Source organism: Camelus dromedarius, chromosome 11 (assembly GCF_036321535.1).
Source record: "Camelus dromedarius isolate mCamDro1 chromosome 11, mCamDro1.pat, whole genome shotgun sequence".
Lineage (NCBI taxonomy): Eukaryota > Metazoa > Chordata > Mammalia > Artiodactyla > Camelidae > Camelus > Camelus dromedarius.
Genome location: NC_087446.1, coordinates 53,465,576 through 53,492,613, shown reverse-complemented (window position 1 = coordinate 53,492,613; position 27,038 = coordinate 53,465,576). Strand labels below are relative to the sequence as shown.

General features: G+C 57.5%; 2 protein-coding genes across 6 annotated transcripts; one reads left to right on the top strand and one right to left on the bottom strand.

The window, feature by feature from the left end:
- On the top strand, positions 1 to 9,429 carry MCRS1 (microspherule protein 1). Of its 4 annotated transcripts, none has more exons than XM_031462629.2 (15): positions 1 to 106; positions 1,267 to 1,368; positions 1,895 to 2,033; positions 2,401 to 2,539; positions 3,158 to 3,316; positions 3,467 to 3,576; positions 4,501 to 4,609; positions 4,908 to 5,046; positions 7,241 to 7,316; positions 7,698 to 7,726; positions 7,845 to 7,937; positions 8,140 to 8,222; positions 8,424 to 8,511; positions 8,756 to 8,883; positions 8,999 to 9,429. In XM_031462629.2, the coding sequence occupies exons 3-15, from the start codon at positions 1,924 to 1,926 to the stop codon at positions 9,083 to 9,085; spliced, it is 1,350 nt and encodes a 449-aa protein (XP_031318489.1). In that variant the 5' UTR covers positions 1 to 106; positions 1,267 to 1,368; positions 1,895 to 1,923; the 3' UTR covers positions 9,086 to 9,429. The 4 variants fall into 4 exon arrangements, with proteins under 4 accessions (XP_031318489.1, XP_010988017.1, XP_010988019.1 ...); XM_010989715.3 differs by having other exon boundaries at positions 1,267 to 1,386; XM_010989717.3 differs by lacking the exon at positions 1,267 to 1,368 and having other exon boundaries at positions 10 to 106.
- On the bottom strand, positions 9,423 to 26,883 carry KCNH3 (potassium voltage-gated channel subfamily H member 3). 2 transcript variants are annotated; one of them, XM_031462627.2, is made up of 15 exons: positions 26,494 to 26,883; positions 24,869 to 25,102; positions 24,298 to 24,432; positions 23,230 to 23,363; positions 22,541 to 22,784; positions 22,018 to 22,175; positions 21,726 to 21,933; positions 17,606 to 17,887; positions 17,122 to 17,321; positions 16,353 to 16,602; positions 12,825 to 13,042; positions 11,738 to 12,069; positions 11,223 to 11,329; positions 10,485 to 10,561; positions 9,423 to 10,395 (listed from the first exon to the last, which is right to left on the bottom strand). In XM_031462627.2, exons 1-15 carry the CDS (start codon positions 26,567 to 26,569, stop codon positions 9,799 to 9,801), a joined length of 3,252 nt encoding a protein of 1,083 aa, XP_031318487.1. In that variant the 5' UTR covers positions 26,570 to 26,883; the 3' UTR covers positions 9,423 to 9,798. The 2 variants fall into 2 exon arrangements, with proteins under 2 accessions (XP_031318487.1, XP_031318488.1); XM_031462628.2 differs by lacking the exons at positions 24,869 to 25,102; positions 26,494 to 26,883 and having other exon boundaries at positions 22,541 to 22,629; positions 24,298 to 24,427.
- Positions 26,884 to 27,038: the final 155 nt, after the last annotated feature.

Sequence of the window (27,038 nt, the reverse complement as noted above, 5' to 3'; positions counted from 1 at the left end):
CTAGTTCGTAGACCCGGAAGTAGACGGACCTCACGGAAGCCGGCTTTGGCCCTGCGGCTGCTACAGTCGCCGCGGAGAAATTGTTGGAGCTGGCAGCCTAGGAATGGTGAGACCTCGCGGTTCGCCTCTGAGGGTTCTGAGCAGACTTGGGGGTGAAATGGAGTTTCCCAGAGTGCCGCTGGGGGCGACCCCCAGGTTTGGGGCTCCGCCCAGGTAGCGCCCCGAAAATCTGCGCATGCGTTGGCCGGACCGGGCCAGAATCTGAGCCAAGAAGTTACGCATGCGCAAAGGTAGCATGCCGGAGGTGGGGTGATAATTGGCCTGGGAGTTGACTTCCCCCGCCACCGGCCGTTGGGGCTTAAACCGAGTCTGCGAGAGCATTGGGGTTCACTTGGTGCTTTGCTTTTGAGTTTCAGGGCTGACTTCATCACCATTCCTCTCCCGAGCCCCTGAAACAGACGTGAACTAATCCCCCACCTTGGGTGTGCACTTCGTGGGGGAGAACGAGGGGCGGAGGGCCTGCCTCAGTGTACCCGCGGAATTGGGCCCTTCACCCTATCCTCAGGTGGCAAGATTCCCAGCCGTATCCAGTGGAGCGGCGTGACAAGCGCACCTGGGGGCAGGGCCGGAACGCTCCTCGAAGAGCCGCCCTGGTTAGAAGGGTCAGGACCCACTAGCGGCACTCCCGGGAGAGTCCACAGTACCAGCGTTCTCCGGGGGTTAAGAGAGGGCCCCTAGGGCGGTTGATACTTGCTCAGTTCCCAAACCGCGTTTTTTTTCTTAGCTTCCACGAGGTAGCACCCATTAAATCTTCAGCCAGAGCTGCAAATGAAAAAAGTGAGATGAACTGGTTGGAGTTCTGTCTCCCTTACCTTTTCCCTTTTTTGGCCTGGGAGGGGAAGGTTGGTGCTGTTGAGCTGAGCGGTCAGCTGACAAAGAAAAAGTGAGCCAAGAATCCCTTGTTTCTTGCTAGTTTATAGTCAAGGTCCTTAACCTAGGGGCCATGAGTAGAATTAGAGGAGTTTCTGAACATCCTAAAATAAGTAAATTTTTCTAGGGTCCATAGCTTTTATCACTGAGAGATGTCAGTGACCTCTGAAAAGGCTACTGGTTTATCAGGGTCATATTGGCAGACTAGAGCTTACTGTCACTTCTCCTGGTGTCTCCCCTAGCTTATGGGATCCTGGGGGACCTGTTTTAGTATAAGGAGATGAGGCTGGCCAGTTGGAACCCTGAGCCTCAGGGAGCCTCATTTCTCCTTTACAGAATCTCCTCTCAGCCTGTAAGCTCACCTGGTCAGAATCCTTGGATGAGCCTGTGGGACCCTTCCTCCTAGCCCTGTGGTTTGGAACCAGTGGCTTTTGGACTGTAAGAGGATGGATAAAGGTAGTATAAGGCTGGGCCAGCTCCCCAAATGCTCGGGCGCAAAGTATCTGCTGATTCCACCCTGTGCCTGGCACGTGTGTCTTTCGGTCCTGGCTGGGCATTGCCACCTCCCCCTGGGCCAGCACCACCCACGTACCTCTCAGCAGAAGCCACAATTGACTGACTTGCTGTTGAGCTGCCGCTCTTTGGCACGGCTGCATTTTGATGGCAGAGGGAGCAGTTATGCCCAGAGCCCGGTGTGTCGGCATCACCAGTCTGACCTGAGCACCATGTGCTGCACGACATGACACGTGGCACCGGGAGAACTGCCCAGCGTGGAAGGTCTGGGCCCAGATGGGATCTGGATGGCCAAGGAACTCCCACCTTAATATCTCAAGTGTCAAGGAAGCAGGGGAGGGGCCAAGAGGGCTGGTAGGGGAAGACGGACTTAGGAGGGGTCCCATGTGCAGAGGCTCAGGGCTCTGCTAGACACTTAGGAGGCCTGGGTTCACCACTTCTCTTTTTCTAGATTCTCAGGGGCTGCTAGATTCATCCCTGATGGCATCAGGCACTGCCAGCCGCTCAGAGGATGAGGAGTCGCTGGCAGGGCAGAAGCGGGCCTCCTCACAGGCCTTGGGCACCATCCCTAAACGGAGAAGCTCCTCCAGGTAATAAAGGTTTGGAGGGCCAGAGACTGAGCCTGCTGCATGCCTTCACCCCTGTGGGGAATGGCTCCCTGAGCCCCTCTGGGACCGTGATGTTGGCAGAGCCTTGTGCTTTTCCTGTCCCTCCTAAATCCCTCCCCATGGAACCAAGAGCAAGCGAGGGAGCTTTTAGGTCTTTGATGTGAATCTTTGTGGTGCAGTACCCTGTCATCTCAGAGGGGTGGAGCATAGTAGTTTCATGCCCCATCCACTGAGCCAGAGCAGTTAGCACCCTGCCTGCTGGGAACCCGCTCTATTCTGGAGGCTGGGTGTGTGTGAGTGGGTACTGGGGATGGGGCACGGGGTGCTCACTGGGTAGGACTCTTCACAGGTTCATCAAGAGGAAGAAGTTTGATGATGAGCTGGTGGAGAGCAGCCTGGCTAAGTCCTCTACCCGGGCGAAGGGGGCCAGTGGGGTGGAACCAGGGCGCTGTTCGGGGAGTGAACCCTCCTCCAGTGAGAAGAAGAAGGTGAGGGATTGGAGGACGTGGGGACTGAGGGGGTAGGGGGCAGTGCCAGATTTCATGTTTCCCCACAACCTTTGCCAGCTGGCAAGAGCCCTGTAGGGGAGGCTTGTGAGAGGATCAGGCTGCCCCAGCCCCAACCTCAGATGCCTCCCTCCTGGGGGCCCATCTCTCACTACTCCGCCTTTCTTGCTGCACTCCCCACCACCACCTCCCTGTCAGTGCATCCTGTATCACATTCTGTGTGGGAGGCATGGAGCATGCATCTATTCTGGGAGCAGACAGCCTGTTCCCAGCATTGCTGGGTGTAAAAATAACCCCCAGGTGGCATTGCTGTGGCCCCAGACACTGTACCAGCAAGAGTGTTTTCCTGGTATCTTCCCCATCCACCCTCCATTCTGGGGTTGGGGGCACCACCAGCAAAAAAAAGACCCCATAAGGTCAAGGACTACTTTGATGGGGGCGGGAAAGGAGAGGGGTGGTTATTAGTAAGCAGCTCTTTGCCTGTGTTGCTTATCATCGGCCGGGGCTGGGGCTGCCACACAGTGTGTAAAGCTCTAGGCCCGAAGTCCCAGCTGCCCTGATGTGGACTTTGAGCTCACTCTGCTCCTGCCCTCTGCCCAGGTGTCCAAGGCCCCTAGCACTCCTGTGCCGCCCAGCCCAGCCCCAGCCCCTGGACTCACCAAGCGTGTGAAGAAGAGCAAACAGCCACTCCAGGTGACCAAGGATCTGGGCCGCTGGAAGCCTGCAGACGACCTCCTGCTCATCAATGCTGTATTGCAGGTAGTGCCTCCCGCCATAGGGTTGTGTCCCCCCTCTCCCCACAGCCTCCAGTTCCCAGCCCCCAAACTGGCCCAGCAGTGTCCTGTGGGTGGAAGGGGAAGAGTTCCTCCCAGCTCTGAGGCTGGAGCAGACTTCTCTGGGGCCTTGCAGACCAATGACCTGACATCTGTCCACCTGGGCGTGAAGTTCAGCTGCCGCTTCACCCTTCGGGAAGTCCAGGAGCGCTGGTACGCCCTGCTGTACGATCCTGTCATCTCCAAGTGAGTGGGCTGGCTCCAGCAGTGGTATGGTACTGGGGACACCAGAATTTGGCCCCTGAACAGAAGAATTGTATAAGTGCCCAAGGGAGGGGCCTGGGTGGCAGGGCTCCTTGGGGCCTTGCATCCTCTGGGATGATACTGAGATCTGCCAGGCTTCAGAGGAAAGCTTCTTCTTGCTATCAACCCTCCTAGTCCTGGCTGGATGCCAGAAGCAAGGATCTGGAAGCCAAGGAAGTAACATGAGAGAAAACACCAGAATGAGTGCCAGGAGTTCTGTTCTACCACCGTGTGCATTGTGGTTTGGGGCAGGTCACCTCCAAACCTTCCCACGCTGCCCTCCTACAGTTTCTTCCTCCATAAGAAGAAGTTGGAACAAAAGAACACCCCGGCCCTTCCAGCTCCAGCAGTCCGGGTTCCAGATGCAACTGTGCGCACACACTTCCTCCTCAGTCACTTCGTTTAACGTTGTCAGAGTTTGGTTTAATACTTCACACCTGTCTTCTGCTCCACAGCCCCTAGCACCACTTAAGCTGTAGCCACAGCCCTGATAGACCAGGAAGTGGGCAGGGCGCAGCTTGGAAAAGAGGAGGTGGCTAGTGGCTGGCAGCTTTGGCCAAGTGAGGAGGAAGGTCTTGGGGCGGGAGCAGCAGCTGGTCTCCCTCAGGACTGGCCTCTAGGCAGCTGTGCCTTTGAGTCTCTTCCTGGAGTTGAACACAGGATCCTCAGTTTTCTGAGTTGCCTGTTCATATTTTCGACAAACTGATGAGGCCACCAGTGCTGTCTTAAGCCTTGAGCTCTCCTTTTGAGAGTCAGGATCTTTGAGTTCTGGATCTCAGAGGCCTGCAGGCTTTGCGGAAGTAGGAACCTCAGATTGCTTGACACCCTCCCTTCAACCCTACCCTGCTCTCTGTCTCCTCAACCCAGGCTGGCCTGCCAGGCCATGAGACAGCTGCACCCAGAGGCCATTGCCGCCATCCAGAGCAAGGCCCTGTTTAGCAAGGCTGAGGAGCAGCTGCTGAGCAAAGTGGGATCGGTAAGGCTGAAGGCTGGGAAGGCTGAGGGGTGGGGCGGGGCTGGAGCCTGGGCAGGAGCCCGCCCACCTGGAAAACTGAGGGAGGCTCTACTGCCTGGAAACGCACCCTACAGATGCATGTACAACTGCAGGGCCTTTGTGGACGGGGTCCTGAAGGAGAGCCAAGCCTGGCTCCCTGGGCAGCCAAAGCTGTCGCTTCTCCCGGCTCCTACTGGGGGCTGGGGAGGGGCCATGGATGGTGGGGCAGAGGCATGAGCGAGGAAACCCGGACACCCAGAGCATGCTTCTTGCCCTCCAGACCAGCCAGCCCACCTTGGAGACCTTCCAGGACCTACTGCACAGACACCCCGATGCCTTCTACCTAGCCCGTACTGCCAAGGCTCTGCAGGCCCACTGGCAGCTCATGAAGCAGTATTACCTGCTGGAGGACCAGACTGGTAACTGGGCCCTGGAGCTGGCAGAGTGGGGGGGGTGCATGTGTGAGTGTGAAGGCATCTGGGCACAGCTGCCCTCAGGTGTCCTGTAACACATCCCTCACTGGTCCCCAGTGTCTCATTCACTCTGCAGCAAAAGCCATTTCCTTCCAGAGGGAAGGAAAGTGGCTGGAACAGTCTTCAACATCATGGTAGCCAAAATTGCCTAGAATCCTGAACAAAAAGTCTAAATGGCAGAGTTGTCTCCCAATTCTTGATTTCTTTTTTGTTTTTTTGATATGTTTTACCATTACATAAATAATACATTAATATATTCTTCATGAATAACATTCAAACGTGAGTAAAATGTGAAAGTCCTTTTCACTGCTTGCTCTTCCTTTCCCACTCTAGAGATAAGGACTACTTTCTCTAAGCCTTCCTGTCCCTTCCCTGTCTCCCTATCTCCCTGTCTCTGAATCCCTTCTCACCAAGCAGTCTGCTGTGAGGCTGCCTTCAGGCCATTCAGAAATCCCCGCAGGGACTCTACACCCAGTCCACTTGTCTTTCTCCTTCCCCAGGGGCCAGAATGCTCTCTGCTGCCTCTCTCCCCTCACCATCAAAACTCTCACTCTCCTAATAACAGATACTAGGAAAGCAGTCTGATTAAACTGCAGGAAACTCTTCAGTTAGATTTGAGACTCAGGGTCAGACTTACATGGTACAAGCACACGTTAATCTTACTTCCTAAATACTGCCTGTTGCCTACTGCATAGTTGTTTGTACTATTCTGAATTTGAAGCTTCAGTTCTGCCCTTTACCTTACTCCCTGGTCCTGCAGCTTCTGGTTAATAAACAATATTCCTACAGGAGGATTTTAGGAAATCTGGTCGGCAGAGGCCCCATCTTTCCTTCCTGAAGGTCTCTGGGTTTAGTGCCAGTGGGCAGCCCTCTTTATTCCTGCAGCTTCCAGATCTCTGCTACTTCCTCAGGCTCAGATATCACTGAACTCCTACAGAGAGAACAAACCCTGGAGAAAGGTGGTTTTTGCTGCTACAGCTAACTCCTCTGTCACTATTTTGAAAGTTATTTTGTGTAACTTTATTTGTTAACTTAAAGGTTTGATTTTTTTTCTCTGAGTGTTATCTTATGCGGGTGTTTGATTTCTCCTTGGCCGTTTCATGCTGGGAGTCCCTGGGACAGGGAGTACACACTGCTTACCTGGCAAGTCAGTTGACTGTTAGGTGATGGGATTCCAGACCCTGGTGGGGAGACTGCCGCAACCTCCGACTCCCACACGGTCGGACCTGAGCAGGCAGGGGTGGAGGTGGAGTGTTTGTGACTCTTGGGCAGCCCCCATGCTTCCCTGGCAGACAGTGATGACACCTTGGGCGGTGTCAGACTCCTCAGCCAGCAGTCCCACTCACTAATGGGAACTGCTCCTGAGCAGACACTGCAGTCCTGGGGACAGCTCACCTTAAGGCAGAAGTCCTCAGAGTTTGGGGACCCCAATCCCTTTTACATTTTGATTAGAAAATAATGGAGACACTTTCATGAGACAATATTTATACTGAATGTATCTGATGGATTCTGATATTATTTATGTGTGTGTGTAGGAAAAAATGAATTTCATGACCCACCGTTTAAAAACACTGCCTGAGGCGGGACAGCTCCCTTCTGATGCATCCCAAGTGGGACTTGACCAGCATGTGCTCTCAGCCCCTCACCAGATATGGCAGAAAATGTCTGGGAGAGTATGATGTGATAGAAAGAGCAGTTTGGATTTGGAATCAGGAAAGCAGGGCTTGATTCCTGGCTCTGCTCTAAACTAGAGTCACATAGCTTAACCCTCCCTCCTGTATCTGTTTCCTCATCTGTAGCACGCAGCTGATAGTAGTGCCTTCCCTACTTGGTTCAATGTTTTGTAAGTGAGAACTCTTCACACACTGAAAAGACCATGCAAAAGGTCAGCTTTAATTTCCTTCCCTTTCTAGAACCCCCTCTGCCCTGGGCTAACCTCAGGCATGCTTTTTGCCAAAGTGTTGTGCAGTCTGACCTGCAGGTACTCCGTTACCTGTGTCAGGTTAATCTTGTTGATTTCAGCACAAGACTCTTCTCACGGACTGTCTTTACAGTTTGTCCTCTTAGTTCAGTTGTCTGCTCAGCAGCTTGGGGTTGAGTGGGAACATTGGTGCTGATCCTCCCTCCATCCTTTGTTCAGTGCAGCCACTGCCCAAGGGGGACCAAGTGCTGAATTTCTCTGATGCAGAGGACTTGATTGATGACAGTAAGCTCAAGTGAGTGTCTGGGGCCACGGGTAGGGCACAGAGAGCTGAGTGTCTCCCAGGGACGGAGCTCCCCAGGCTGCCCAGCCCTACCTCTCTTGCTGCAGAGAATGGAGCCCAGCCTAGACTTGCCCTGGAGCCCCAGTTGGAGCCATTGCTGCCTGGTCTCCCTGCTCAGCGCCACCCACCCGCCCCATCATACTGTATCCCCCACCCCAACCCCAGGGAGGGAGGCTAAACTGAGGCCAGAGGAATAGCCCACAGGGTCACTGGGCTGAGGGGCTGAGGGGCTGAGGGGCCGAGGGATGCTCTAGTGAGCCAAGTGGCATCTAATGGTGATCACAGGTGGCCTAGAAGTGGAGCCTGATTCATCCTTCTCTTCTTACCCCTCAGGGACATGCGAGATGAAGTCCTAGAACATGGTGAGTGTGCCCTGGTGGGGACAGTGAGGGGGTGGAAGCTCCTGCTGGAACAGAGAGGAATAGTACAAGGTGCTGGTGACCTCAAAGTGTCCCTCCTTACCACCCCACTTCACCCCAGAGCTGACAGTGGCTGACCGGCGCCAGAAACGAGAGATTCGGCAGCTGGAACAGGAACTGCACAAGTGGCAGGTGCTAGTAGATAGCATCACAGGTGAGGAGGTGAGGGGACCAGGAGGGTTGGGCTTCAACTCCCTTCACCCCACTCTGAGTCCCTGTGGTGGCTTGGCTAGGTTCACACTCATTTCCCAGACCCCTGGCTCATTTCCGTCAGTAGTTCTTGCCCTGGCTCTCTGCCTTCAATGCTGTGGCCCTCAGGAGTGGGCTCGTCCCTGACATGAACCGCTCTCCTCCAGGCATGAGCTCTCCGGACTTCGACAACCAGACCCTGGCAGTGCTGCGGGGCCGCATGGTGCGATACCTGATGCGCTCACGAGAGGTGAGGCCAGCCCAGCCTGCCCTATCCCTCCCCAACCCTCCCCATCCCTGCCACCACCCCCTCCCTGGGGTCCCCTTCTCTGTTCATCTTCCCCTCACTGCCCTTTCTGTCTGGTCCCTGATTTCTCATCTTTTGCTGGCCTGTGTGGACACCCCCCCCCCATTCCTTAGCTCCCAGCCCTCACCTGCCCCATTTCCCTAGATCACCCTGGGCAGAGCAACCAAGGATAACCAGATTGATGTGGACCTGTCTCTGGAGGGGCCAGCCTGGAAGATCTCCCGGAAACAAGGTACCAGCGGGAAGCAGTGTGAGGATATCCCGCCCAGCCTCTCACTGCCCTCCAGCCCTGGGGCTCGGTCTCCATGGGAACCTCAGGTACCAGCTGGGGCTGAGGAGCTGACATTTCAAAATCTCTAACTTGGGCTAGAAGGCCCAAGGACGCCTGTCTCCAGGAAGCAGAGGATATGTGTTTTCAGGTCCTCTTCTGGCCTTCCCCCATCCCATCATAGCCCCTTCCCTCTCCATTTCCATAGGTGTCATCAAACTGAAGAACAACGGTGATTTCTTTATTGCCAATGAGGGCCGGCGGCCCATCTACATCGACGGACGGCCCGTGCTGTGTGGCTCCAAATGGCGTCTCAGCAACAACTCCGTGGTGGAGGTGAGCTGGGAGGGAGGTAGAGAGGCCGGATGAGCCCAGGGTGGGCTGAGCCAGCGTGTGGACCGCGCCCCTGGTCTCACCTCCGTCCTCAGCCACACTTCTCCCCCGCCCACAGATTGCCAGCCTGCGATTTGTCTTCCTCATCAACCAGGACCTCATTGCCCTTATTCGGGCCGAGGCTGCCAAGATCACACCACAGTGAGGAGTGGTGGCAGGACCCATGGGCTCTCTCTGGCCTGTTTTCCCTGCCATCCCAGCCCCTTGGAGCTGGGAACTCAGGTTCCTGGAAAAACCAGAGTGGGCGTTGGGGGACTCAGCTCCTGGCCCATTGTTCTGAGCCTCTGTGGGAGGGCAGGCCCGGCCCTCAGGAAGCCCCCTAGAGGCTGGGACCTTCCGGCTTCCTGAGTGCCAGAGCCCCTCCCCTTCTCACTCTGCCGACCACCCTCCCCGCTTCCCTCAGAGTCCCACCTTCACCCGGTGTCTCCAGCTGATTAGCTTCAGACTCTTTTATTTTTCTTTTGTAAATAAAAAGCACTGAGTTCCAAAGTAGTTTATTTTTTAATATAAAAAACGGGGGGACAGGTAAGGCAGGGGCACATGCAGAGGATGGCAGAACCCCCTCTTTGGCCTCAGGCCTCTGTCCCCCAGCCTGCAGAGGGAGATGAGGCAGTCAGAGGAGCAGACTGAGGTGAGGAAGGGCCCCAGGAGAAGGAACCCAAAGATTCCTAGCCTGGGGCCTGCCCCTGAAATTCCAGCCCACCCTCTGAGAGCCCAGCTTTGCTCTCGGGCTCCCTGCCCTGAGCCAGCGGGCAGCATGGAGTCCTGGAGGGTGGCTGCCACCTTTCCTCCACCCCGAGGTTGGGCAGAGCAGCAGATGGCAGCATGTCTGGCAACACTGAGTTCTGTAGCTGGAGGTCAGACTCCTGTGCCTTCTTCCTGGGTCCACTGGACTGTGCCAGAGCCGTGGCAGCCAATAAGCACCATCTCCAGGCTATGGGGTTCCCAGGGCAAGGCCAGGCCCCCTGACCCTGGCGGGGGCTCTCCAGTGCTGGCAGCTTCAGCCTGGTTCACAGGCTCTGGGGGCCCAGTCCTAGTCCCTTCCTCAGGAGGCAGCGAGCCAGGGGTGCTGGGCTCTGGGCATAGTTCTCCTGAGCCTGGGGGCTCTGAGTCAGAGGTGGAGGTCCAAAAACCTGTGGCTCGAGGCCAGGGGGAGCTCTGCGATGCTGGGGGGCCCCAGGGCCAGGGAGCCATAAGAGGAGGTGGCCCTGGACGAGGGTGGGGCCAGGTCCCACTCAAGACAGAGCCAGCTGGGGGCTGTAGGCAGTAGGACGATGTCCCAGTGTCCACACACAGAGGCTGCAGAAGCCCAGATGCACCAGCCGGGAAAGGCCCCTCTCCCGACGCCCGAGGACATGGGCCCTCCCCATGGGGCGCCAGGACCAGCTGCACTGCCTGGCGAAGGGACTGCAGCCCCTCCCGCATCTGCAGCACCTGCTCAGACAGCTCCGTCACCTGGGGGGAGGGAGAGAGCGGTCAGAGTGGAGTCAGGGCCTCACAACTGCAGGGCCCCCCACCCTGCCTCCACTTTGCCCCTCACCCACCGCCTGCCGAAGCTTGTCCAGCGTGTCTGTGTTCCTCACCTCTCTGGGCCCAAGGGGGACAGTGAGCAGGCTGTTCTCTGTAAAGTAGGATGGGGTTACCAGCTGGGGCTGGTAAATGAAGACAGCGTGGGGTCCAGGCCTCTGCCCAGTTAGCACAGACCAGAGCCACCTGGCAGAGCCTACTGCCAGGAACAGCCACTTACATCCTCGCCTTGAGTTGCTGAATTCTGTACAAACCACCAGGGGGCCTCAGGCACACTGCCCCGTGCTTCCCCCTCAGGAGGCTGCTTTTGTGCCAGCCTCCTGCTCTGTCCTCCAGGCAAGTGGACACTTCTGGGAGTTCATTACCAGGTCCACTCCCAGGGCAGCCCAGCCTGCCCAGGGGCCACTTTGAATTCTGCGTCCCTAGCCCTGTATCCTCCTAGTGAGCCAGGCATTGTGCTAAGGGTCTTAGCAACATTATCTCATTTCACGCGCACAACCACCTTTTTACAACCGAGAAGCTGGGGTGAGAACCAAGGTCATGCAGCTAGAGAGCTGGAAGCGGAGAACCAAACTCCATTCCAGCTGACTTCCAACGCTAAGGTGCTAGTCTTAACCACGAAACTCCCCTGCCCAAACCATGCAGGCGGGTGAGGGCAAGAGGGCGTCCAAAGTCTGTACCCTGCTGGTTTCTCAGAGGCTCACAGGGCAAAGGGACTGCCTTGCTGACCTCCCCCCAGACCCGGGCCCCAGTACCTGGTCCAGGAGAGGGGCTGCTGCTACATTCTGGGCCAGACTGCCTCACACGGAAAGAGAACTTGGGTTGGTCGGAGCCACAGCCATCCTCAATGCCATCTACTACCCTGTGGATGCAGGCGGCAGGGCAACTAGTCAGTCGATAGATGACCACTGCAGTGTTTCACGGGACAAGATGCCCCACTGCCCACAGAAGCTGCAGGAGCCTGGAGCTGGGCCAGGGCTTAGGGCCCCAAGAGAGGTAACATGTGGTCCCTTCCGCAGGAGTTTCCAGTTTCACTAGGGATTGAAACTTGAGTGATGTGAAACAGCAAGAGCGTTCTCAGCAGGGCATGGTCATGCACTGAATGGAGTCGGGGCAGCAGGGAGATGGAGGAGTCAAGGAAGGCTTCTTGGAAGAAGCTGGGAGGGGTTAGGATGGAAGGATGGGCATCTGGGGCAGGGGTGTGCCTGGCCAGAGCCCCAGCCCTCTCATCATATCTCTGCCAGAGTTGAGTGGCCCAAAGCTCACTCACCTGGGGCTCAGATCCGGGGGCACATTCCATGGCACATGGGGCAGCCGCAGCCCCTCTAAGCTCCGAGGGTGAGCAGAGGGGCCAGCCTCAGCCTGTGAAGCCCCTGCCCTGCCTGGCCGCCCTCTGCCGCCGAGCCGGGGCCGGGGTGCGGTTTGACGCGGGGATAGCAGCTTGGCGGCTGAGGACGAGGAGGTGCAGCTGGGGGACAGTAGGGGGCTGGAGGGCTCATCAGCTGGGGCTGGTGAGGCTGTGGGGCCCTGCTCCCCATCTGTCTCCTTCTCCTCCAGTGTGGACATGAGGGTGTTGTCGCCACTCAGCGAGCTAGTGTCCACCTGGGGATAGTGGGGGACAGGCAACTGGGATGGATATCCCCTCTATGTCCTACTTACCTCCCCCCATGGTCTCATCACCCTAGAAAGGAGGAGCTGTTTTTGTTACACAGGATACCTGGTGTCTCCCACCTACAGAGGAAGAGACTCAGCAGGAGAGGGGAGTGATTTTCTGCTGCCACCATAAAGCCACAAAGCTTGGAGGCATTCGCCACCCCTCAAAATCCTAGCCAAGTGTGGACACACCAGCCCTCTTCTTGGTCCCTCAGGCTAACTGAACTGTCCAAGAGGACTCAGTACTAAAACCTGGTTTGGAATAAGTGACATAAGGCAGGAAAATTCAAAAGCCTCTCAAAGCAGCCCTGTTCCACTGTGAAGCAGCAGGGGGCACTGCAGGGCTCTCTTCAGAGACAGCCTGGAGGTCTAGGGCACAGCGCTGCCTGGCCCCGACCCCTGGGAACCATCCCTCATCTGTGACCTTACAGCCTCCTTGTCTGGTACCAGTGGATTCGGCCAGTCTGTCTCAGACGGGCCGGGGAGAGCTAAGAATGGTGGCTGAGCTGAGCAGGGCTGGGCTCTGAGGGAGAGTGTGAGTGCTAAGGGGCAGGAGAGTATAGACCACCCGCCCCCCACCACATGTGGGAGTATTCACACTAGGCCATGTGCTCCCACAGCACCTCCACAAACCCCGCCTCTGCCCCCCTCACCAGGCTCCCTGGCACCCTAGCCCCCTCCATGCACATACCCAGCACCCTCACCTCTGCGGGGCCTCCACCAGCACCCAGGTTGTAGCTGAGCTCCCCCCGGAGGCCCCTGCTGAAGCGCGGGGCAAACTCAGGGTACAGCGCGAGGCTCTCGTGCAATCCAGCCAGCTGCAGACACTGCAGGACACAGTATGTCAGCCCCTTCACATCGGCATTGGCCTTGACCACCTGCTCGCGCCGGGGCAGCTCACAGCCGATTAGATCGCCCTTCCCTGGGGAGAGGAAGCAGAGGTCAGCAAGCCCTGCCCCTCAGCCACCAGAGAGGGGTGTCGAGTGCAACCTTTCCAGCCAGGACAGAGAGGAGCAGAGGGGCCCGGGCCCTGGACCCCTGCTGCCTGCCTCACTGGCTCCTCAGATGCGCTTGGGGTCAAGAGCCCCATGACCCAGGTGCCCAGGCACATCTGGGACCAAAGCACTGCATTGAAACACATCAGAATATTAGGTCTGAGACACCCACTCTGGTGGCTCCCAGGTTGCCCATGGATCAGAAGCCCCTGGGAAAGTTAAACCAATCAGACTCCCAGGCCCCATCACCACCTAAAGAATCACAATCTCTACTGGAGACCCTACAGTTGTTTTTCAAGCCCCATGGGTGATTCAGGTGGAGCTTGTCCAGGGACCAGTATGTGGATCTAGCAGGTTAGCGCCACCTGTGGCACAGTGAAAATGGCAGGGGTCACGTTATTTCACTTCCCTGAGCCCTGGTGCCTCGTCTATACGAGAGATCCTATACTGAACTTTCTGTGGTGCTTTCTTGATCTCACTAGAAGGTGTCAATGGAGGGTTTTCCCACCACCAGGCTGAGACTGCCACCTGGCTGACAGCGATTGTAAAATGGCATCAATTAGAGTCCGCATCCCAGCCTCAGAGATGTTAAATTGTGGGGGAAAAAATGTGTGACTTAGAATCAGTGAAAGAGGGTGTCTGCTCAGGGACACGGTGCGGATTAAATGAGTTAGTGTTGATAAAGTGCCTGACACACAGATGACCAATGAAAGTTCATGTCCTTGCCTCCCTGCCCAACAACTGTTCCTTACAGATCATTCCCAACAGGGATAGCACGCCTGGACTTGGGCGCAGCAATCTCAGCCCGCACAAGGCAGCTCAACCCACGGCCAGACATTTCACAAGATCAGACAGTGTTTCCTTATCCTTAAGGAAAAAGATGGCTCACTGCCACCCCCGCTGTGGGCTGCCTCACGCTGCCAGCAGAACGCACTCAGCTTAAAGGCCTCCTCTAAATGTTCATGAAAAAATAAAAAATAAAAAAATAAAAATAAATGTTCATGGACTTTTGCTCAAACTTAAGTGTAGAAAACATCGTTGTTAAATCTTGTTTTCTTGGTTTCTGGCCATCCTTCTGGTTCCTTTCGAGAGCTGTTGGGATCTCGATGTGATCATCTGATGAATGAGATTTCTCTCCTCATGTGTGTCATCTGGAAGTAGAATAAGTATGTATTTCTTGTCTTCATCCAAGAAGAGACAAAAACAAGAAATAGGGCAGGACCAAGGACCGAGTTCCGTGCCACTGGTCTCAGGGACCAGAGACTGCCCTCCAGGCTGTATCTCAGCCAGAGCCTCCAGCCCAGCTTATCAAGCCCCAAAAGGTCCTCCCTGCACCGTTGTGCGGCTCACCTCTCTTCATCTTGCCTCCTTCCTCACCCACAATTGACTCTGCACACACTTAGCTGTTAGTTCACACACAGAGGTGGGGCCAGAACTGATTCTGCTAGATGTGCCATGAGTCTGAGCTGCCAGGAGCAGGCAGAAAGCACCTGGATGTTCAACTAAGGAGGCAGGTCGGGGTAGGGTGAAGGCAAAGCAGAAAACCAGGCCATGATGAGGGTTGGGGAACCAGGCATCCATTGGGGCATCCAGAGTGGCCAAGCCAACAGAGGAAACAGTTCATCTGGAACAGATGGGCAGGGACAGGATGGATTGAAGGTGGCGTAAGTCCCAGTGCTGGGGAATCCTGGAGGCAAAGGCCAGGGTCAGGCAGTGGCCATCCTTGAGGCTCTGTCTTAATACTGAGCATGGCTGTTCTGAGACCTGGTGCCTGGTATCAGTGAAGAGATATTCTTGCAGGACTCATGCCAGCTCCCAGCCACACTGCTTCCTAGGCTCCAAGCTGAAAACCATCTGTTTAATAATCCGCTTGACAATCTTGCTTTGGAGTGACTGGTCTGCAACTGTTGAAATCTGCCTTTTGCCCTTCTGAATCTCTCCAGTTCCCCCTAATTTCTCAAGGATTGCCAGCCATACGTGAGTGGACTTAACTCCATTTGCTCAGAGACCTGGCATCTAGGACCAGAAGCCAAACTCATGAACGATGCCTCTCTCAGCTCCCAGAGCTCCTTGGTGGTATTTCTTTTTCCTGTTCCCTGTTGGAAGACCATCCTTCTCAAAGGAGGGAGGACGGGCACACCATTGCTGCTGGGCATGTGGTCTTCCTAGTTCTCCAGGTTAGTGACAAACTTCAGCCCCTCCGGCGTCAGCTGCCCCCACAGAGAGTCTACAATACAGGCTGCCTGAGGATCCAGCTGTGGTTCGGGTGCCACCTCCCTCCCACCAGATGTGTGAGGCTCTCCATCACCCAAGCAGATCACAGACCCCACTCTGGGTTCCCTGCTGAGAGCCTCCCACAGCCCTGAGTTGCCCACTACCCTGACACCGCGCACTTTTTGCAGGATGAGTCTCCCCAGAGCCGAGTGCCTGAGAGCACAGTGTAAGAAGCCTGAGGTTTAGATTTGGCAGACTAGGTTCTAACACCTCAGTCTGCCCCTTCATTAACCTCTTGGAGCCTCAGGCTCCTTCTCTGCAAAACTGGAATAGCAGTAGTTCCTCCCTGCTGGGCTTTGTGAGGTTTGTGTGAGATGAAGCATGCGGGGCAGCCTGGACACGTGGCTGACCCCACTGCTTCACCCCTGGGGCCACCAGCACTTTTATCTGGCTATTCCACAGCTGCAATCTCTTCTTCCTCGTCTAGAGAACTGACCCCTCATCTTCACCTCTCTTTCTTTTGCCAAGAAGCTAAGTGTATTTGGAGTCTGAGCTCTGCTGACACCCATAGTGCAGTGGCCCTGGGCTTGCTCTGTAACCTGCCCTAGGAAAGCAGCATCTCCTCCCCTCACCCCACCCCCAGGCCCGGCGGTGTGGGGGAGAGGGAACAAAGATGGCGGTCGTGCCTCCCTTTTTCCTGCCAGAACACTCTTTCCAGTCTCAGTGTTAGATTTTCCTCCTTGACAGAGTGCGGCTCTGTCCCCTCACATACCAAAGGCTGGTCCTTCACTCACTCTGGCCTCCAACACCCATGACATAGAGTCTACCTCCTTGTGTTGGCGGCTTGTGGCCACTGGGTCCGCTCTGATCTGTGCCCAGAGCTCCGTGGCTACTCCTGACTCCACCCCGGCTTTTCTCCCTGGTGGCCTTGCCTGCGTCGGCTCTCTGTGTTTTCTGCAGATGGGGCCATGGTCCCACCCACCTCCTGCAAGTCCCCGAGTCCTCTGTCCCACTCTCACAAACCTAGGATGGCGAGCACCGTGCCGCCCTTGAGCACCTCCATGGAGCCGGAGCAGACGAAGTAGAGGGCCTGGAGGGCGTCCCCTTGGTGGATGAGGTACTCGCCGGGCGTGCAGAAGGCAGGCCGCAGGGCCAGGGACAGCGCCCGCAGGCAGCCGCGGCTCGCCGCCTCGAACAGGGGCAGCTGCAGGACCTCCTTGTGTAGGTGCATGGCAATGTCTGCGCGGAGCTCGTCTGGGAGGCTCTGCAGCAGCTGCAGTGGGAGCAGGTGGGGAAGGTTAGGGTGGAGAAAGGGAGGGAGCCGCGTGCTTCCCGTTCTCGCGAGAGACTCATCTGGGCGGCCCTACAGCAGCTACAGGTGGGAACAGGTGGGGAAGGTTAGGGTGGAGAAAGGGAGGCAGTCTCCCGCCAGGCTGGTACCTCGAGGCCCAGTGCACAGCATCCAGCTCCACACTTGGTCCAATCAGTGCGGGGGGCTGTCTCTGCCTCCCTCTCAATCACTTTACCACCCCCTTCCGCTGTGAGCAGCCCAGTTTTCCTCCTCTTGGAGGTCAGTGAACAGGGTCTCCAGACCTAACAAGGGTGTAGAGGGGCCTCCGAGCCGCCTTGGCTGCCCTCGGTTCCATGCTGCTGTCCCCCCAGCAGAGACGGAGGTAGGGAGGTCAGAATTCTGCATCCCTTGCCCTCCAGCCCACTCCTGGGAATGTTAGGCCGAGCACACATTCCTTGAAGGAGCAAAGGCCGGACGGGCCGGCCCTGGAGGCCTGCGCACCTCGGTGGTGTCGATACCGTTGTTCACAGCCCAGGTCGCCTGGAAGTACTCGAGCATGCGCTGCTTGAGGGGCTTGGGGATGCGGTGGATGCGGATGTAGTCGCGCAGGTCGCGGGTGCGGCTGTGGTACAGAAAGCGGCGGGCGTACATGCGCTGGATGATGGCCGTCACGTTCCCAAACACCACCGCGTGCATCAGGGCTGGGGAGGGTGGCGACAGGGGTCACCTCCAGGACCAGCCTGGCCCGGCCTGCCACAGTGAGGAACACATCTGTTCTCCCCACCCCCACCCTCCCACGCTAGGCCAGGCCCACGGCTCTGTGCGAGGTGGAGTCTGCGGCCAAGTGGGCTCTCCTGGCCCTGGCCTCGTGCTCCTTGGGCCCCCTGGCGAGGACCTCTGGACCCTGGGCGGGAGGGGAGGGAAGAGCCGCCCAGAGCCATCAGTCTGAGACTGCGCCCTGGACCGGGAGAGGGGCAGGCCTCACCGCCGATGAGCATGGTGCAGATGGAGAAGATCTTCTCCGTGTCCGTGTTGGCGGACACGTTGCCGAAGCCCACGCTGGTGAGGCTGCTGAGTGCGAAGTAGAGGGAGGTGATGTAGGCGCTGCGTAGTGAGGGGCCGCCCAGGAGCTCCGGCCCCGTCCTGTTGGCCTCGCTGCCGCTGCTGCTACAGTTGTCACTCTGGCCAGAGCTGTTCCCTACAGCCGGGCTGCGGGCCACCAGGTAGTAGGGGGTCTCCAGTCGGCGGGCCAGCTCCTGCAGCCAGCCTGGGGAGGGGGCAGGACAACACTGCTGCACTGCCGGGGCAGGGTGCCCGCTGGTCCCCCGGGGTGGGGGACATGTGGCTGCAAATCCACCCTCCATGGCTTCTGGCCACATCCCTCCTCTGCCAGCCCTGCCCACCCCCGTGCACCCCCTCAGTCCTCACTGAGACAAGCACATGAGGATGAGACTGTTATCTCCCCAGATGGTGCCTCTGGGTGCTGAGGATGGAGTGAGGAGCACTGCACCCTCCTCCCCCGGCACTAATCCCAGGCAGGTGGCCCAGCTGGAGTGGGCAGAGGGACTGGAGGGCTCACTGTACCAGCCACAGCCTCGTCCCCGGGGCCAGCGCCTCCGCCCTGTCCACCCAGACTCGTCTTGCTCTTTCTCTGAGCTCCCCTGCTCCAGAAGGCCACCCCCCATTCAGCCTCGTCCCTCCCCACAACCACACACACCACCCAACCTCATGTCCATGTCCTCAAGCACACTGACGTGCACACACGCATACACACCATTAAGGCTACAGACGTGCTCCACACAGTTGAGGATGAGGGCACACATGTGTGAGCACATTCTCAGGAGTACAGTTGTGGCCACTCACACAAAAAAATCCTGTGTACACTTGGGAGAGAGACAAGGGTGCACAGGTGCTTGGACGATGACACCCAGGTAGGAGAGGGATACACCTGCGTGGATGTGAGCACACAAAGGCCACAGACAGACCACCGTGCACACAGAGGCTCTTGAGCACACACGCAGACACAGGCCAGCCTGGGACACCACCAGGCAGAGGCTGAAGATCGCCCCAGTCTCCCCAGCAATCCCAGATTCTCAGGCCTGGCCTTGGAGGAGGTGGGGCTGTGTACTGGGGACTCTCAGGAGCCTATGGTTGCCTAAAGTCACTCAGCTGAGCTGGAGGGTTGTGGGGATTCTAGGGTGTTTGATGGGGACTCCCAGGGTCCACAGAGGTACCAGGGGTCCTGGCAGAGCTGGGGGCCATGGGGAGCAAAGGAGGGAGGGCAGACCTAGAATGGAGGCCCAGAGGGTAAGGGCAGAGGGTGGGCTCAGGATCACAAGCTGCAGTGAGACCCACCTCTCCACATATGCGCTGCCCCTCCCCCCTCCACAGCCCCCTACTTCACACTCACCCCAACACCACACACACGCTGCTCCCTGTGATTCCCACCCACCCATTCATTCAGCAACCTCATGCACGTGTGCCAGGAGGTGGGGCACCCCCAGAAGCTTACTGCAAGGCAGGAGTCTCAGAGGTACATAGCACCCCAAGATGGGGCTCAAACCTACATGCTATGGGCTACATCCAGATGGCTTCCTGGAAGAGGGGACGTGGGTGCTCAGTCTCAGAGGATGGGTAGATTATTGATACAAAGAAACTGAGAGGGGGCCGTTCCTGATCTCAAGAAAGGCATGGGCCACACCTAGGGCTGGAGACGAGTTCTGGTGAGGAGCTCAGCTTAGCCAGAATGTGGGGTCCACACTGGGGGATCAAACTCCAGGCTAAGGTATCAGGGGGAACACGTTAAGCCCTGAGCCAAGGTGAGGATTCACCCTCCTGTTGTTTGATGTATGCTGTGAGAATGCAAGGAAGTGCAAAAAATCTTTCATCATTTAGTTAGGCCCCCAAGGTGAAGCCAGTCGCCGAGTGGGGTGGGGCAGGGGTAGGAGGAGGACGAGGGGAAGGTGCAGAGGGGCCCCTCCTCACTCAGTCTTGGTAGTGGGGCATCAGCAGCCCCTGGGGCTGGTGGTGGGACAGCACGTCTCATGGGGAGGGTCGGCAGCAGAGGCTGCTCTGGAGGCTGGTGGTATTCACACTGAGAAATGTGTTGGGTGACTTCCCTCAGTGTTTAGCACAATCTTTTGAAAACCTAACTCCTCTTCACTGGGCTAATGGGATTCTGGGGCAGGAATTCTATCTACACCAGGAGCAGTGAAGCAGCAGAACCAAGTCAAGGAAGCCATGGGAAGGCACCTCCCACCAGGGAGAGCTGGGCCAGCAAGGGGCACCCCTGTCCTCCACAGACATCCCTCCCAGGGCTGGACCTTGGGAGGTTGGGTGTGGCTCGAACTCAGTGGCGGGTAGTTTCCCTGGAGAAGGAAGTAGCAGACAATGATGTGAAGGACTCGGAAACTCCCCTAATGTGAACTAGTACTACCCCCAAATAGAAAACCCTTCTGGAACTTAGAGATCAAAGGTATGTGTCTGCAAATAGTCAGCCACCTTCATGCCTCACACTCTTCACAGTGGGGCTCAGAGCCCCTCTGGGAGCGAAAAGTGTTCTTCACTGCAGCTCAGCAGCCCCTGTGAAGTGGCCAGAACAGAGGGGCCACGTGGACACAAGACCCAGGGCATCTGGGTCCTGTTGGGGGTAGGGGGCTGACTTGGGGGTTTGGTGTCTCGCCCACTTTGGGGTCAGGGCTTTGCATCACCATTACCCATTGCCCAGTCCTCTGAGCGTCTTCACTGTGGGGCCGTCTGACTTCAGAGCCTCCACCACAGCCTCCCTCTGGGAAGGGCAGGTGCCAAGGGGCTGACACTACCGGGAACATCCGGGTTCCTGTGCTCGGCAACTGGAGCTTTGGGGACTATCCCCATGGGCCTCTGGGCAGCACACCGGTCTCCGCGGGCTTGGCAGGGGAGAGGATTTGCAGGCATCTGCTCGTCCCCAGGAACTGATCAGAGCACGTTTCTAAGGCCAACCTGGACTCCTGGTGACCCCACCAAGGAACAGGCAGTCACGAGGGGCCATCTGAACAGTTGGCCTGTTGCCCACTGACTGGAAACAGGGCGCTAAAGCCAGTTACTGGGAAGTTGCCAGAGGGCCAGAGGGCACGGGGAGGAAGGAGGCATGTTCAGTTTGGGAGCTGCAGGATATGGACAGTTAGACACTGTTGGAAGAGAATCTTTTGGAGTCAGAGAGAGAGGACGGAGTTGAGATGTTCACACAGTGGTGCCAGTGGAACCGCCAAGGGAGAGCAAGGTGGGGAGAGAGGTCTGAGGAAAGCCAGGCTCTAGGAGGGGCTGGGGCAGAGAGGGGGTTGGCAGGGTCAGGTGCTACAGGGCCTTCAAGGGGATGAGGGTTTGACCTGCAGGGTGACATGCTGGGTGGAGAGGTGGGGGTGGAAGCCCTCCTGGCAGGATTAAGATGCGAGTGGGAGGTAAGCAGAGGGAGGAGCTGTGAAGTGGAGGTGAAATGAAGGAGAGTGAAGATACTGGTGGGACGCAGAGAAAGGCTGCATTTTAGGCTGGAGGAGAGCTGAAGCAACTGAGAAACATGCGGCCCAGAGGTGACAAGAGTGGGGAAGGGGCCTTAGGAACCAAGCTGGTGGGGGATGAGCTTCCAAAAGGATGCTGGGAAAGTGTCAGACATCAAAGGAACCCTGGAGAGGTCTCTTGAGAGGGGCGGGGTTCCCAGCTGGGCAGGGACTTGAAGAATGTGACAGAAGTTTGGCCACGAGGAGGCCATGATGGGTGACTAGACTCCTCCAGGCAGCCCATCAGGCTGTCTCCACAATGCCCAGCTGCTGGAGGGCAGGCCTGCCTTGAGGTGGTGGCGCTGTCACACTCCCACCTGCACACACACGCAACAGCCCCCACATTTTCCTCACAAACACATGCCTACTTGTACACACATCCCTGACATACACCTATGAGCATGTTCACATGCAGACTTGCACACATCTCTTTGACACCTCATATCAGCTCACAGACATACCCTGACAGACACACACTTGGACTCACATCTCCCTGACACATACACTCGAGTGGACTGATTCCTTAGGCACATATGCACACACCGTACACACATACACAGCCTGCAGTACCAATCTCAGGCAGCTCGGAGGCGCTGCTCTCAATCTCCCGCTGGCCGATGTAGAACCAGATGCAGGCCACCCAGTGGGCGAGCAGGGCGAACACGGCCATGAGCAGGGTCAGCACCACGGCACTGTACTGGGAGTAGCGGTCCAGCCGCGGGAGCAGGCGCAGCAGGCGCAGCAGGCGCACTGTCTTCAGCAGGTGCGCCCCGACATACTGAGGTGGGGAGAGGCAGGGAGGTCACCCCAGGGCCAGCCCCTCCTGTCTTACCCCAGAGCCACCCAGCCCGGCCACACTGACCACGTTGACCTTGAAGGCGTGGAGCAGGTCGAAGGGCAGCGCTGCAATGACATCCAGCAGGAACCAGGTGGTAACGTAGTGGAGGCAAATGGACTTTGGGGCAAACACCACCTGGCCTGACTTGGACACGAACGTGGTGCGGAAATTCAGCACAATGTCTGCAGGAAGTCAGGGCAGGAGTCAGCACGGGCTGGGGAGGAACCACACTTTACTGGGCACCTGCTCAGTAGGACACTGTCCTGGGCCCTTTACATGCACCATCTTAGTTTCCACAGTAACTCTAAAGGGTGGGCACTGTTATACTTATTTGATGAAGGGAGAAACAGGCTTGGAGAGGCTACGACTGGCTTGGGGTCAAATAACCCATTTGTGGTAAAGACATTTTTGGAACTAAGGTCCCATTTCAAAGCCCACAGGTCATAAATAGGGAGGGCAAGGAGGACACTGGGGGCAGCAGAAGCCATCCAGACTACCCACAGGGGCCTTGGCCCAGGGTGGGGTGGGAGGCACAGAGCACACATACCAAGAATGAAGAGGACCTCCACGGCCAGGTCACAGACACTGGGGGGACTCCGGGCGGCGCTGGGTTCCCGGGCTGTGCTCACGCACACGCTGTAGGGCACGGTGACGGCCACATAGAGGGTGGCAAGCAGAATGAAGCCGTCCCAAGTGGCCCTCAGCGCCCCACAGTGCAGCAGGATGAAGGGTGACTTCCGGATGGCGGCTACTTTGTACTCTGGCAAATTTGGCTTTTCCCCAAACACCCCCTGAGTGAGAGGCAGGGCAGATCCAGGCAGAGGGGACAAGAAATTGGCACAGGCTGAGTGTGGATAGGGTCTGGGACAGGTATCCACCTCCTCTCTGGCCCTACATTCTCAAGACAACCTCTGACACAGGCATTAGAGTCCCCTGGTCATAGATCAGAAGACTGAGGATTGGGGAGATTAAGTGACTTAGCTGAGGTCACACAGCTGCTTAGGGGAGGAGCCAAGATTGAGCCAAGGCCCACCAGGCTCCAGGGCCCAAAATCTCCTCTATACCTTTGATAGATCAGGCACGTGACATTCTTGTCACATCCCCCAAAGTGCTGGTGGGACCTGGGTAGCCCCCTGGACAGTCTCTCTGTGGTGGGCTCAGTTCTTCTCCTCCATCTCCTCAGCCTGCCCCAACCCTGCCCCGCCCCCCAAACACACACCCTAGCACGCAATCCACCTTATTGAGCTTGTGCTTCCCCTTGGGCTGCTTCTGCAGGTGCCCAGACAGGTGGTAGAGCACAGCCCGACTCCGTCGTCGGTTGGCATTGAAGCCTTTGGCCCCTGCCCTGCCATATCGGCGCCGGCCACCACCTGCAAAAGAGCGGCCAGAGAGGGTGATTGGGGAGGCACTCACACACCCCAGCCCAGGGGCTTGGGGGTAGGACACCAGTTCCTGGCCCACAGACTGGCTGACTGACTAGCTCGTCTGTTTAGAGCTGGAACTCCAACGTTTCTCACTTCCTAGAGTCTCCTGCCAACCCCAGCAATGGGCAGTCCTGTGGATGCTTACAGACACTCCTCCCCAGTGCCTGCTTCTAGGAGAAGGAGGTTTGGACCAAGGCAAGTCAGGAGAGGATCTCCATAGGGAAGGGCCTGAGAGGGGAGAAGGGAGGTGGTTCTCAGGGGTGAGGAAGTGCAGAGGTAGTAGGAGGCCACTGGGCAGAGCTGTGAGAGCTTCGAGAAGGAGCCTAGCGCCCACGCAGGTGCAGTGGCCACTGAAGACGTACATTGTAGAGCAGCTGCCCCAGGGCTGGGGGTGGGGGATGGGGAATGGAGAGTACCCCCAGCATCCCCAAATAGCAAAGAGGCCTTGGAGCAGCTTTTGATGACAGTTTTGTGAGGTGTCCAAAGGTCTTCCCCAGCCCTAAGAGGATGTAAGAGGGGAAAGACCCCCAGGGACAAAGCCAGGGTTCTCCAGAAAGGTTTGTGTGAGGAAAAGGAATCAGGTGGGTCTGTGCTCAGCCTCACTAATTAGTGAGAAAATGGTACTTCATGGGCACTAGTGGAGTTTGCTGCCTTCGGTTTCTTAGTAAAGTTGACTTTAAAACTCCAACTTTGTCTCAATAAGCTTTCTGTACCTGGACATGTCGAGATGGGAGCGGCACAGGCTCTCGGCACTGACTCCCAGCAGAGCAGGAGTGGTGGGGGACCTCCAAGCCCATACTGGATGCCACAGCCCCACCCAGGCCCGAGGTACCCAACACCCCAGCCACAGCAAACAAATCAGCAGCTCTACGGCACCCACCTCTCTCCTTCCAGCTGTCAGGGCCCCCTCGGTTCTTGGTATCACTGATGTCCTTGTGAGAGACTAGGAAGAGGGCCACTTCCCCCTTCTCATTCTTTATGGGTATCACATCCAGGAGACACCAGAACGGGAGCCCTGGGCACAAGGACAGACTCAGCCCAGTTCCCATTCTCTGTCAGTGCCCAAGGGCCATTGACACCCCTGGTCAAGGCACAAGCCAGCTCCACTTAGGAAATTTAGGCTTGATCGAACAGGGTGAGGGAAAGCAAGGGAGAGCAGAGATGACAGACATGTGTTCATAGATCTGTCCTGCTAGGTCAGAAGGGGACATTTTTCTACTGGGGTGGAAAACCCAAGATGGGAAATTGAGTGCTGGCTGAGATTGGGGTGAGGACAGAAAAAAGGAGGGACCAGGAACAAGAAGAGACGAAGAGAAGAAGGGAAAGTGGGAAGATGGGATGAGATGGGGAGATGGAGAAGATGGGACTGGAGAGGAGGGACTGTAGATGGGGTGGGTACCAGGCTAGGTGAGACCCCAAAGGTAGGGCCAGCCGGCCAGGTGGCCCCTCACCGCTCTTCCGGTATAGGATCAGCTCAGCCTTGAACTCCTTGTGCTCATCCAGGGCCTTTCGGATCTGTTGGCGGACGAGCTCACTGGTGTCTGGCCCATAGAGGAAGGAGCAGGCACAGCCCCGCTGCATGACCTCAGCCCGGGAGAAACCCGTGAGGTCGCAGAAGCCATCAGAGCAGTAGACCACGGGGAAGAGCCCCGCCACCTGGGCGTTGCCCAGCACGAAGTTACTATCTGCAAGACAGCACCTCTCAGAGGAGGTGTGGGGTGAAAGGGCAAGGACTCTACCAACCCTCCTTTCCCAAATGCCTGCAACCAAAGGGTGGGTGTTACAAATCCCAGGAATGTTGTGTGTGAGTGCTTGGGGTGAAGTAGGGGAAGGGTTAGGACAGGAGCTGTTTATGAACAGGAATTAGCATGCCACCTGTGTGTCAGTGCCCTGTAAGGGCCCCTTCCTAGCATTGTGTGTACAGTACATTCAAAAATCAGCATGTGTGAACCCTGTGTGGGTGCTGTGCCCTCTGGAGTATGTCCTGAGCAGCTTCAGGTAAGGGGTGCGGTTGGGGAAGCCCCAAGGAGGACTCTAGGCTAGCCTTAGTCCCACCCCAGCCTCTGCCAGGTTCACTCACCAGCTAGGTACCCAGGTTGGCTACCTGGCTCCTCCCACTGAGACACATCTGGACTGAGAGGCAGTCCAGGCCACCATCTCTTGTGCACTTTGTTTGAGCCCCAGTTACCTGATGTGGCCCAGGAATTAGTGAGTGTGATCCATACTGAGGGTGTAAGAATGGTAGCTGAGCACTGGCAGCCTGGAGCCAGGAATGTATTGGTTGGGGGGTGGGGGGGCACGCTGAATCAGCAGGCTGCAGGAGCCAAGCGCAGGCAAAGCATATGGAGAAGCTTGAGGAGGTGGGGGCTCAGGGATGGGCTCCTGCCTTCCATCAGGAACCAGACTGGGAGGATGCTAGGCAGGCAGCTGGGAAGCCCCACTGGGGGTAAGGGAGGAGGATGAGGGAGGGGGCTTTCACGATTTTCCCAGTGCTCAGAGCCCTGGGAAACCAGGATTCATCAGCTCTGGTCGACTTCTCCAAACTTCCCCACTCTTGGTGGGAGTCCCCTAGTCTATCTTTTTAGAGTTGGACATGCTCTGTGGGTTTAGCCTGTGAGGTGAGCCTGGACTCCTGAGTCCCTCCTACTCTATCTCTGTTTGCAAACCTCTTCTCCAAATTTGTTTTTTGAGTTTCTGGTCTGTCCCTGAATACCGTTTCCCTGCCCCATGCCTTAAACCGCCAGATCGAGGGCAGTCCGTGGGACAGTTCCAGACACTGGTATGGGATGGGTTAGACTGACTAGATTGGGGTTCGCGCCCCCACGAACAGACATGCCCAGTCCCCAAACCCGAGAGTTCTAGCCATTTTTGCTCTGCCTGGGGCGGCGTGGACTCTGAATCTTTCGGGGAAACGGCGTCTGGAAGGAAATGGTGGTCCCAGCTAAAAGCGGGGCGCGGGGAAGGAAGGGAGTGAGAACAGGAGGTCGCCAGGCTGAGATGTCGGGGTGCAGGACTTGTGGGAACCCTGGCCTGGGGCAGCTGGTCCAGGAGCCAGTGGGGCGAGGGTCGGACTCACGCGTGCCGTCGAAGCGCGTGGCGATGGTGTCCAGGAAGGTGTTCTGAGGCGCCAGGAGTCCCCGCATGGCCGGCATCTTAGGCGGCCGTGACCGCCTGCCCCATCCCTCCGGGGCGCGGGGATTCAGCGCCGGGGGAGGGCGCCCAACTCGGCCGCCCCCCGCCGGGCCCCGCGCCCCCTAGTGCAGTCGTCGGGAGGCAATGCCCACCCCGGGCTCGCAGGTCCCGCCAGCGGCCCGCGCGCGAGAGGACGTCCCCGCCGTCGGGGCCCGGAGCATGGCGCGCGGCTCCTCGCGCCCTGGCCGCCCACGAATCCTGGGTTCCCGGCTCCGCTCCTGCTGTGCTCTCGGCACCTTCCGTTGGCGGCGGCGGCGGCGGCGGCGGCGGCGGCGGCGGCGGCGGCGGCAGCGGCTCCCGTTTCGGCTGCAGGTCAGCTCCCGCTCGGGCTCCGCTCAGCACCGGATCCCCGCAGCTCCCTCCGTCTGTCGGGGAGAAGCCGCAGCCTCCCTCCCTTCCTCCGGCGCCCGCCGCCTGCACCGGAGTAAC

Coding starts and splice junctions, on each gene's coding strand:
- MCRS1 (XM_010989715.3), top strand. Junction 2,540..3,157: donor CCTCCAGTGAGAAGAAGAAG/GTGAGGGATTGG, acceptor CCCTCTGCCCAG/GTGTCCAAGGCCCCTAGCAC. Junction 3,577..4,500: donor TACGATCCTGTCATCTCCAA/GTGAGTGGGCTG, acceptor TCCTCAACCCAG/GCTGGCCTGCCAGGCCATGA.
- KCNH3 (XM_031462627.2), bottom strand. CDS start 26,569: ATGCCGGCCATGCGGGGACTCCTGGCGCCTCAGAACACCTTCCTGGAC. Junction 17,888..21,725: donor CTCCGAGCTGCCTGAGATTG/GTACTGCAGGCT, acceptor CCCCCTCCCCAG/GCTGGCTGCAGGAGCTGGCC. Junction 12,070..12,824: donor CTGGTGGAGGCCCCGCAGAG/GTGAGGGTGCTG, acceptor CACTATCCCCAG/GTGGACACTAGCTCGCTGAG.